The sequence below is a fragment of the Adiantum capillus-veneris genome, chromosome 21 (assembly GCF_014529385.1).
Source record: "Adiantum capillus-veneris isolate H3 chromosome 21, ASM1452938v2, whole genome shotgun sequence".
Lineage (NCBI taxonomy): Eukaryota > Viridiplantae > Streptophyta > Polypodiopsida > Polypodiales > Pteridaceae > Adiantum > Adiantum capillus-veneris.
The window spans coordinates 36,586,060-36,597,960 of record NC_140951.1 but is presented as its reverse complement, the minus strand read 5'-3'; the positions used below and the strand labels follow the sequence as shown (position 1 = coordinate 36,597,960).

The 11,901-nt window shown below is 43.5% G+C and overlaps 1 protein-coding gene and 1 pseudogene across 1 annotated transcript; one reads left to right on the top strand and one right to left on the bottom strand.

The window, feature by feature from the left end:
- Nucleotides 1–2,144: 2,144 nt before the first annotated feature.
- Nucleotides 2,145–4,774, bottom strand: LOC147430785 (pentatricopeptide repeat-containing protein At2g13600-like). Its single transcript, XM_086493340.1, has one exon. It carries the CDS (start codon nt 4,545–4,547, stop codon nt 2,799–2,801), a length of 1,749 nt encoding a protein of 582 aa, XP_086349466.1. The 5' UTR covers nt 4,548–4,774; the 3' UTR covers nt 2,145–2,798.
- A 2,262-nt stretch (nt 4,775–7,036) lies between these two features.
- On the top strand, nt 7,037–8,124 carry LOC147430784 (uncharacterized; annotated as a pseudogene).
- Nucleotides 8,125–11,901: the final 3,777 nt, after the last annotated feature.

Genomic DNA, 11,901 nt, shown 5'->3' with positions numbered 1-11,901 from the left:
TGTAAACAGAAACCAAGAAGAGCCGGGAGTTGAGGTACCTTTAAATACAAGGAAAGTAGCCAATACCACAAATAGGGTGGGCTCACAAGCAGTGATGCCAATTCCGGAGATAGAAGAACCGTGGCCATAATCCTTATGAAAAAACCAAAAAGATAATAGTGCTACTTTACAATCAGCACATATCCCTGAGATAAACATGGACCATGAATTTTTCCTAGGGGATATAAGATCTTTTTATGGGGATGTCGGCTCCGTAACATCTGAAGAGAACAAACCGTGCTCTCTACAGACTTTGCCATCTTTCATTGGAAAACTTGAAACAAAATGTTAAAGTGGTACCTTCTCAGTGGAAAGCCACACCAAAAATGATGGATACTAAGAGCTTGCATGAATTGATTTTTTCTCCTACACAATGAACACTTCATCTCTCAGAGCTACTAAATATTAGACCGCATCTATCGGGCCAAATGGGCAAATAACTAAAAAAGATGGGGTTGAAAATCTCTTCACATGACCAACTTACATATGAAAACATGGATGACACCTTGCCTAAGAAACCACAAGCAAAACCGGTACCAATGAATAAGGTGGTTGATTACTGCGAAAGCGATGTGAAGGAAACACCACCTTACCACTTAAGTACAAAGGAGTGAAGACGGTTGCGATATTAGATAGTGGGGTAGGAATTGCCATTGCAACCAAGGCAATGTGGGTAAAATGGAGAAAGCTTGCTCTAATGCGGGTTTGCTTGTTGAGTTGGTGTGTTTACTTGTTAAGGTTCACTTCTTGAGATTGACGATCTCAAAGAGTCTCCGTGTCCCATCTGAGTCATTTCCTTGAGTATTGACATTATGTTAGTGCCAAATCACTATACTACAGACGTTCATCGTGACGACCCGCTAACACTGAACTTGAATGTTGCTTCTTTCTTGGACTTTTTTGATTGATTTTGCTTTTCTCTATGGTCAAATATAGCTCCATTTAGTTTTGTTAAACGTAAGAGATTACATCTCCTATGCTGGTCTTTCTAAGCCCTATGCAAAAGCGTTGAAGGTCTATACTAGACAAAGTAGTCTTGTGTGTACCAATAAGGTGATAAAGAAGAGACATATGCGAAATTTGGAGCACCACAAAAGACCTCAACATGAAGATAAAGTTCATGAATGAAGACCCGTGTCACACGTGGACACCAGACAACCTCAAAAAGCGCATTTGTCGTTGCTTGTTATGTCACATAAGACAGACGACCAATTGTATATAAACTTTTTTGCTAAATAAAACTAGTTACAGCTGTAGCCTGAGGGCAAGGGCGTTGATGCGTGAGTGTGAAGTGCGCAAATCAAACCCTCTCACTGCTTTTCATGTGCAAAATTTCGTCCATGTTACTTGTTGGTTGATGATGGGTGAGGGGGTCAAGACAAATGGCATTGTGCGCTGACGGACATGGTAACCAACGGACATGGTAACCAACTGATCTGCTTTTGCACACACATCTAGCCGGACATGTGTGAAAGAGGAAGATGTTGACATCCAACAAATATATCAAACTGTCACTCTATGGACAATGGGAAATGAAGGAAAATGGCTCTTCATGTCTTCTTCAACTCTTAAGTCCACAATCGTGATGAGTCCAAGTTGATGTGGCTGATTTTGTGGTTGATCACTTGATGTGCTTACCGAGTGCGAGTTGAACCGCTCAAGCAAAGTTCAAGTTGATGCAAAAAGGGCCATGGCTTTACAAATAAACCACATGGCACTGTGCTATACAACCACATGCTTTGTCAAAGATTGTCATCATTTTGAACATTGTTTGACTTGGCAGAGAGAGAGAGAGAGAGAGAGAGAGAGAGAGAGAGAGAGAGATGCGTTTCACCATATATACAGAGAGGAAGAAGAGATACCTCAGTCCGCCTTGCGTATGGAGGCATCGGAAGTGGTAAATCCCTACAAATTCGCATTGGTTCAACTTCAGTCTTGAGCCAAGATCAGGTTGCTATTTTTCTGCTTTTTTTTTGGGGGAGACTACAACAAATCAATGGAGGTGGATTTGCTGAGTGAGCTTAAAAAAGAGCCTCGCAAAAAGCAACAACGATTTTAAAAAATGTCGCTTCAAACCCAGGCCACATGGACAGTGCAGCAGTGAGAGATTCAAACGGAGATTGATAGCTAACAAAGAAAGAGACCAAAAGTGCATGGGAAGCATTATGCAGTAGGACATCAAAGGATACATAACAAAACATTCACTTATGTAGTGAGTGCGTGGCTGTGGCCTTGTAAGAGTGTGTGTGTGTGTGTGTGTGTGTGTGTGTGTGTGTGTGTGTGTGTGTGATTATTGTCTTTCCTTGTGAGGAAACTACTGCAAGGTATTTCCTACTTGCCCATGTTTAAAAAAATAGGCTACGACTAGTGTGAAGATTCCCTCCTAGATTTTAAGGTATATCTGTTTTGCACTATGCGCCTAATATCGGTCAATTATCATTGTTGGCATTGGTATTGGGCATATTCATTCGATGAGCTCAAGCTTCTTAAAAAGCTCAGTAGAAGGGCAATGTTGGTTTTCATCTGCCATTACTGACTTCATAAGAGCAATCCCTGTTTGTCCTTGTACAGAGGTTCATGTAAAAATGGCAAGGACAATAAAGCAGGTCATTTCTTGCATTTTTTGCTTGAGATGCAGTTTTGGCAATAAGTGTGAGTGAACTCCTTTTCTGATGAGGATGTATTGACCTTTTGCACAAAGATGCCTTGTGGTGCACACGTTGTCACAATACTTATAAGAACACTCTTCCTATACTCTTTTAAGTCTCCTGCCAAATTGAGTAAGCATGCTCAAAAGAAGTAGCCGTGGCTCTCCGTTTCAACCTGCAATTTTCGACTCGCATGGCTTCGATCTTCTCTGCGTCTTCTTGCATGCCAGCAGACATATAGATATTGCGCATCAGAACATAAACAGCTATGTCGCTATTATCTATCTGTACTGCATGCTCGAATGCCCACCTCCCAAAATTCACATTTCCCCACTTTTGACAAGCGCCCAACAAGGTAATCCAAAGAACATTGAAATCCAGAGATGGCATGGCCTCAATAAGTTTTGAAGCATTCTCAAGGTGCCCTGCACGCCCAAAGAGATCGATCATGCAAGTGTAGTGCTTCAAATTCGGCTTGGTGCCGATCGTATTGCTGATACTTGCAAAACAGACTTGGCCCTCATCTACAAGACCAGAGTGACTGCATGCATTGAGCACACATAAGTATGTGACTGCATCCGGAGAAAGACCCTTATTTTGCATTTGTTCAAAACAAGTGAAAGCATCTTGAGATTGACCCTTTTCTGCATAGCCTGTGATTAGTGCATTCCAAGAGACAACCTCTTGAATAGGGAGCTCTTTAAGCACCCCTTGCGCTTTTTCAAGAGCACCACATTTTGCGTACATATCCACCAAGGAATTCCCAAGCAAAACACTGTTTTGCAGTAATCCTTGTCTAGCAATCTCATCATGAATTTGTTCTCCCTTACTAGCTGCTCCTATGCTTCCACAAGCCTTCAAAACAGATGCCCAAGTTACTACATCAGGACAGATGCCCTCTTGCTGCATTTGTTCAAAATTATTTAATGCCTCCTGGCCAAACCCCTGCTCCGCGCCCCCTGCAATCAATGCAGTCCAAGAGAACGTATCCCGGGCAGGAAGCTCCTGAAGCAATCCTTGTGCTCTAGCAAGGAATCCACATTTACTATACATATCAACCAAGGCAGTGCCAAGTACAATGTCATTCTCCAGAATCCCCTCCTTTACAATCTCACTATGAATTTGTTCCCCCTCTTCTAAAGCTTCAATACTGCCACAAGCTTTCAAGATAGAACAAAAGGTCAATGCATCCGGGAAAAGACCTTCCCCTCGCATCCTTTTGAAACAACTAAGTGCTTCCTCACTCTGGCCATGTTGGGCAAATCCCGTAATTAAGGCGGTCCAGCAATACACGTCTCGCACTGGTAGCTCGTTAAGTACCTCTTGGGCTTTCTTAAGAGCACCACATTTCGCATACATGTCCAGCAAAGCGGTGCCAAGCACCAAATTGTTGCGCAATAATCCCTGCTTAGCAACCTCTTCATGTATTTGGGTCCCCCTTTCAATGGCTCCCAAGCTTCCACAAACTTCTAAGATGCAAGAAAATGTCACCGCATCTGGAGAGATGCCCTCAAGTTGCATCCACTCAAAACAATCTAAAGCCAGTTCACCATGTCCTTGGTCTGCATATCCTGCGATTAGATCGGTCCAGGAAAACACATCCCGAACAAGAAGATCTACGAGTAAATTCCTTGCCTTCGAAATTGAACCAGTTTTTGCATACATACTGACAAGAATGTCTGCTTCTCGAGAGCTCTCTTCCAGCAGTCCCCTCTTCAAAAGATCTGCATGCATTCTGATGCCTCTCTCGAGATTTCTCGTTCTTATGCAGGCACGCAATGCGGTCAGGAAAGTAAGAGGGTCTCCATTGAGTCCTGACAAGTGCTTTGCGTTTTGGCGTTCCCGGGTGGAAATTTTCATCCTCACTCTGCCACCATCGTCTTCGTCTTCGTAAGCGCTGTTCACCGACCCAGAAATTGGGATGGGTTGCGAGAGCCATCGCTCCGCAAGATTGTCTGAGGGTCCTTCTAAACGCGCTTTGGAAAGCACCGTCAGACAAGAAGAAGAGGAACAGGAAGAAGAAGAGGGCCGTTGTGGCCACTACAGTGCTTCGTGAGCTGCATCTTCCTATCTTATCTTTTTTTTTTTTTTTTTAATAGCAAAACTCACAATTGTAAGTGGATTATATTGAGCAGTCCAAAAAATTACAAGGTTTTGTCATGCTCATGTTAAGTCATGACAACATCCAAAGATCATAATTACAACGGTTATTAGGGTAACCACCCCTAACACCCCACCTCCACATCCTTGATACCCAAGGTCCATACTCTTGTCATTCTGAGATCTTTTATTTATCGATGGTCAGGATTTGCCCCCATCCTAAGCATTCCATTTGCTGACAACAAGGCACAAGTGGTCCTAGACCAATCCTCCGAGTGATGCTTGCGTCCGAGTGCCCATATTAGCACTTTGCTTTCTTGTATAATTTCTGCGAAGCTTGCCACCTCAAATCCTCCTTCAAAAATACGACGATTCTTTGTCTGCCATACATTATGAAAGAAGAAGTATCTGACCATCTGAGTGCTAATGAGGAGTGCAGGGCTACCTGAATTTTTACCTCCAAGGCATAGGTCAATCTTGAAAAAACTAATTTTCCATGTTCTCTGGACCCACTTGCAACAAACTTTCCCTGCGAGGCCTTTTATAGCTGGGCAGTCCATGAATAGGTGGGTCAGATCTTCACTAGCTAACCTGCACCCCAAGCATCGATCTGACCCAATCCCTCTCTCCTGAATCTTTACCCTTGTCGATAGTGCACCCCAAATAACCTTCCATAAGCAAACCTTTATGTACTGTGGAACCTTTGGCATCCATATGTTCTCCATTACATGCTCCCACCTTTCCTCCGGCCATTGATTTTTCCATAGCTTGTTAAGGGGACTAGACCAATTCTTCTTTTGTATCATTGTCTGATACATGATTTTAGTATGGGGTTTCCACAAGAGACTGCTTCCGGGCCATTTCCAGGCATTCCAATCCTTGATAAGAGTAAGATAAGATAAGAAGCTTGGATCTTCTTATCTTATCTTACTCTTATAATAGAGAGAAGAGCCTATAATCTAAAGTAGCATAAATATGGCGGAAGGGGAGCCTTTTACACGAGTAGAAATCTGCAACATGAAAGCTAAACTTCAAAGCTGAAAGAAGCCCCTCCAAAACTGAAAGCCCATGTGCACGCGATAAAGAGGGAAAGAGAGAAAGAGAGAGGCCGCTGAAGACGGCCGACTGTACTATAGTGGAGAGAAGGCCCGGGGAATTCACTCTATATACAAAATGGAACGCCACTTGCGAGCGGATAACTTTGATAAAACCCTTATATACGACTCATATTAGGGAATATGACCCCCCTTTCTACACTTATATGACAATCAATGAAGAAAACAATCACACCCCTATCTTACATATAAAATTTAGGTTTCAGGTGATCTAATTGAGTAAAACTAGTCAAAGGGTGTGTAGCATAGTGATTGGAAACGTACTAAGGAACCATTTCTATTGATAACTAGATGTACCCTCAATGTGTCATAGTTTGAATTTCAAACCATGTCTCTGATCAGCCTGCACTTTGGTTACTCGTCCAATTCTGGCCCATCCAAAGCTGGTGTAAATCAACCCTTGACCTGCTCCAAATCAGCCCTTATCTATGACCGGCTTGATGCAAAATTTGTTGTGTGATTTAATAAAAAACTTTCCAAAAAATCATCTTAGTTCTAGTGCACACCAGTGACCAATCATTTTAAGTAATCAACGTGGGTCACGTTCCCCCCTCCGCCCCGTCTCCCCCCCCCCCCCCACAATAATATGATACCCCCTCCCCGACTTTTAATCTTGGGTGATAAATTATTGAGAGCCTACCCTTAATTTATACGCTTACGTAATTTGTAAAAAAAACCCTCCCCTGCACTTACGTGGTGGGATAAGTTTTCCATGGTGAATCCCCCGAGAGAGAAGAGCTCGAGGAAAGTGCCACGTGATTGATGGAAGGGCACCGTACTAGAGAGAGGCCGCCGAAGACGACTGACCGTACTAGTGGAGAGAAGGGCTCGAGGAAAGTGCCATGTGATCGATGGAGACGACACCCCGATCAACAATTTAAACTAACATAAATATGGTGGAAGGAGAGTCCTTTACACGTGTAAAAATTTGCAACATGAAGGCTAAACTCCAAAACTGAAGAAACCCTTGTGCACGCAATAAAGAGGGAGAGAGAGAAAGAGAGAAAGGACGGCCGACCGTACTAGTGGAGAGAAGGACTCGAGAAAAGTGCCACGTGATCGATGGAGACGGCACCCCGATCAACAAACCAAATATATATGAAAAAAAGCTCGATTGTCATCGTCTGTAGTTGCATGAGTTATGCGACGCGACGTATACATGTAGATCAAGAAGGTGCAGGAAGGTGCATGTAGAGCAAACGTTTCTCTGTTGCTTCTCTCTCTCTCTCTCTCACACCCATGATCGAGCTCAATATCTAAGGTGTAGGAAACTCGACAAAGCGTGGTGGATATTCTAGAGCCGTTGGAGGCTATGATGGAGGTTGTGGCTGTTGTGAAGGACCCTCTGGATGCTTTGGAACAGGTAGGTCAGATTGTGGAGGCACCAGTCATGTCGGACATGCCCTCGGACGCGGACTGGTCCATTTTTGTGAATGAGATCGAGGCCATGGCAGAGGGTTTGCCGACAGAAGTCTCAGAGGTTTTGGAGTGGATCGAGAAGGCTAAGGGTAAGAACGTGGATGCACTGGGTAGGGAGATGAGCATCACGGCAATACAGATTTCTGAGCTCCAGTATGAAATCTCGATGCAAGGCTTGATGTGGGATATGGCTCGAAGCCAGACAGACAGTCTGGCGGTGATTCAACCTGCGGACCCTACCAATTAATGTTTAGAGATGGCAACGCTGATGGATATGCGGACTACAAGGATGCTGATAGGGCTCCTCAACATGATGCGCATCCAAAATGCTGCACTCAAGTACGAGTACCTTCTATCGTCCACGAAGCTCAGAGCATGGCCGCTGGGTATGGATATCGTGGGCAACTTGCTCATCATGCAGGAGAATGTTGCAGTGTTAGGATTAATTCAGCTACGGCTCTCATCGGATTTCATGGGCAGGCATGTGGTGAAAGGCACACATGTGAGCTTGCTGCTGGCCGATGGTGAGGATTGGGAGTTCGAGATCCCTGTGCAAGGTGGCATGTCCAGCTTCCCTTCCAGCACGCATTCGGACTCGGCACTTGGAGATGCACTTTGTGCAGGAGGAGGCGAGGGGTGGCGGCGAGATTATCCACCAGCCTGTCTCCTAGACGCGGACCGTTTACATTCTCTTGCAGGGCTCCACTGTCTTCCATTAGCCCTGCACTGTCTTCCATTATCGCAGAAGAGACGAGGTGATAACCTTTCAAGCCGCTCAACTACCATTAAACGTACCGCCCTGACCCCGTGTACCGCCCTGACCCTCAGCACTAAAGGGCACGGGAGATAAGAGATGGGATCCGCGGTGGGGGTCCAAAGGGGGAATCTCAAGGCGGATGAATGGCGGAAAAAAATGGGCGTCTATCGCAGGCTCGGAGACTCGAACTCGTGCGATCGCTATGAGAGCCCAATGCTTTAACCGCTACACCCGCGATGGGAAAGCTGACATATGGGCAAACCAAATAATGATAAATAAACTCGGACAGTCCCCTTTGCTTGTCCAAGTTTACCTTTTCGTGTCCTAGTTTACCTCGACATCCTACGGTTGCGCTCGTCTCGATCGCTGTGTCTTGACTTCGCTGTCGTGGATCCCACCGCTTGAGCTTCAAAAATTTCCTGTGCCCTTTAGTGCTGAGGCGCCTCGACATTGGCGAGCCACTCTTACTTGGAAGAGTTTGCCAACACATTCATGCGGATGACACTCTTCACTCACTAGAGGCTTTGAAGCAGGGCTCGAGAAAAGATAGGTTCGCTTTATCCAAAGCTTGTTCAAAATGAAAAATGGCCGGGTCAAGTTTGGGCCAGAAGGTTCTCAAGCCGCTTCAAATTATGCAATTTTTAGTTATAGTATGAGATTTTTAGTGTGATTATCCCTCTCAAATTTAGAGTTAGCCTGTTCATATGCGTTTGAAAAGGTTCCAAAGTCGGGTCCACAAAAAATGTTTCCCGAGCCCTGCTTTGAAGTTTGTCTATCATCGTCCGCTCCAAAGAATGCCTTCTAAATCCAAACTCTTATAATGGGGCTCGAGGAAGTGCCACATGGCTGATGGAGTCATACTGAGCTCACAAAATTCAAAGAGCCAAATTAAAAAAAAAAGCCCAATCATCGTCGTCCTCTACTCGAGTTACGCAATGAACTGTTGTGGATGTAGAGAAGGTGCAGGTAGGAGCAAACATCCCTTGACTGCTTCTGTGTGTGTACAACGCCTACCCATGATCAGGCTCAATATCTAAGGTGCATCAAGCTCGACAACAAAGTACCCACAACGCGAATTTGTAACCATATCAATTGAGAAAGGCATGTCTCTCTCCCCCACGTGGGCCATAGCCGTGCTGAGGTATGAGCGTCTCCAACAGCTACACTTTCATCTTCGTCTTTCATACCAAATTAGTAGTCTTAATTTCTAAAACGGCATTCTGTACAAGTTGTATTCTCTTCCACAACTTCTAATCGACGATAAGCTCGAGACCATGTCCGTCTTCAACATTTAAGATCAGAGGTGGCTAAAGAGAATCACATATCTTCAAATGCAAGGAATATTATGAAGGTTGAAAATGTCACTGTGACACCCCTCTGGATCTATTTGAACGGTTTTCCTCTCCCCAGTCTCTCGCTTTATCAATGGGCTGCATAGGCCAAAGATGGTTGTTTAAGGAATTAGTGCAAGGCAAAACCATGCTAATTAAAAGTGCAAAGCCAAGCCTTGGAGTGCAAGAAGAGCACCATCATTGTCGTTGATGGACGCTCGACATTCTCATGGAGACCCACGTGTGATGATTTCACGTCACATGACAACTACTTGGAGGGCATGAGCAAGAAAAAATCAGCAATGCGCAAGTTTGTCTTGCTACCAAGACCAGGTCGTGCTCCGCAAACTCTATGATTTCAAGCTAGAAAGTGGTCCCCCTCCTCTTTTCAGTCTCTGATGTTAAGTAAAGGAAAAAGGATTGGTAATCTTCTCTCTCTCTCTCTCTCTCTCTCTCTCTCTCTCTCAAGTCCACTGGTAAGAATATACTAAATCACATCCACATTCTTACACAAATCACTAGATGAGCCCAAATGTATTCCATATAAACACATAAACAACAATTCATGTCCACTATCCAAACATGAAATAGATGGTGCATGTAAAACATAGGAAAAAAATGTAAGGAATTGCTTTCACTAAGCCGGTGTGAGAGAGAAATGAAATGTTATATTAAACGTCTTCAAAAGTCTAAAATTACCTATGACACCAAAAGTTACATGCATCATAATAGAATTTGACATCTGTTTAAAATGCTATGTCATACATCAAGGGGCAAGTGGGAAAAGTAACAGATTAAACATGGTGAACAAGGTACGAGAGATGAAAGTTAGAGACTATTATCTTGTACATTTGTACATCAATTCACAGGAGAGTGGGGGTATAGGTGGAAGAGGCTCAAGGTGTACAAGAGCTCATCTCAAGACAATGAGAGAAGGGGGGGGGGGGGGGGGGGGGGGAAGAGAGAGGTGCCTCAACTTTCCAGCACAAGGATCTTTCTTTCCATGTCCGAAGCACCTCTTGGAGTGTAGTTATCATAAGTTATGTTTAAAGGTAGGCACCTTTGGATGTTTTTAGTGTAAACAAAGCCATGACCTCTCCCCACATGTGATCACCTTCATTTGCATCTTGAAGGCATGTGACACAATACAGAAGTTGAGATGGGGAAAAAATTTCATGATAAGATTAATATGCGGGTACTGTTGGAAGAATAGGGGGAGACCGGTTGTTTAAAACAATTCAACACATGCTCATAGACATCACCATCAACCTGTCAACCTCTTTCTCCCAATTTCCAAGCACACACACACCTACACTATCACACACACACACACACACACACACACACACCCAGAGAATGGGATTGACATAGATAAGATTGTAAGAGTGTATAAGAGATAGAGACTTGATTAGAGAGTACACAGCAAAATTAAGCATAGCATAAGAGTGTAGAGAAGAGAATCTGCAAGAGAAAGGCCTAAATCAAGCCCCACTCCACGACACCTCTCTTGTGGAGTTGGTATTTAATATGTTATTTGTGAGTTTAAGGTGCCAAAATTTAAGGCCCCTCTTTTACAACCACTTCACTTTTGTAAATGAGTGAAGCTCATTAGTTCTTGCATGTCCCATAAGGGAAAGTTCCCACTACAATTATTTACAGAGCGCTAGTGGCTTATTGAAATGAAAATCTAAAATACTGTGCGAATATAAAACGGTCGAGAGTTATTGCATGCGCCTCTTCGTCAACTCCCCGCATTCCACTCTACAAAATCATCATCAACTCAATTAGAAAAATAAAATAGACATCACATAATTAGCCATCATGCATTCCACTCTACAAAATCATCATCAACTCAATTAGAAAAACAAAATAGATAACACATAATTAACCATTATGCCAGCTATTCCAATTGCAGCAGGGAGTTGATAAAGAGGCGTAGGCAATAACTCTTGACCGTTTTATATTCACACAAGTTTTAGGTTTTCATTTCAATAAGCCGCTAGGGATTTGTAAATAATTGTAGTGGGAACTTCCCCTTATGGGACATGCAAGAACTAATGAGCTTCACTCATTTACAAAAGTGAAGTGGTTGTAAAAGAGGGGCCTCAAATTTTGGCACCTTAAACTCACAAATAATATATTAAATACCAACTCCACAAGAGAGGTGCCGTGGAGTTTGGGGCTAGATTTAGGCCTTTCTCTTGCAGATTCTCTTCTCTACACTCTTAATGCTATGCTTAATTTTGTTGTGTACTCTCTGTCAAGTCCCTATCTCTTACAATTCTCTTACACACTCTTATAAAATCATCATCAAATCAATTAGAAAAATAAAATAGACAGCACATAATTAACCATTACGCCAGCTATCCCAATTGCAACTAACCACTACAGCAAGAGGATGCCAGTCTCGTAACAGGTACAATTCAAAAGAAACAGCTAGCTTGGTGAATCTTTGGTCTACATATAGGCCAAGTGTCGCTTGAATAGAGTTA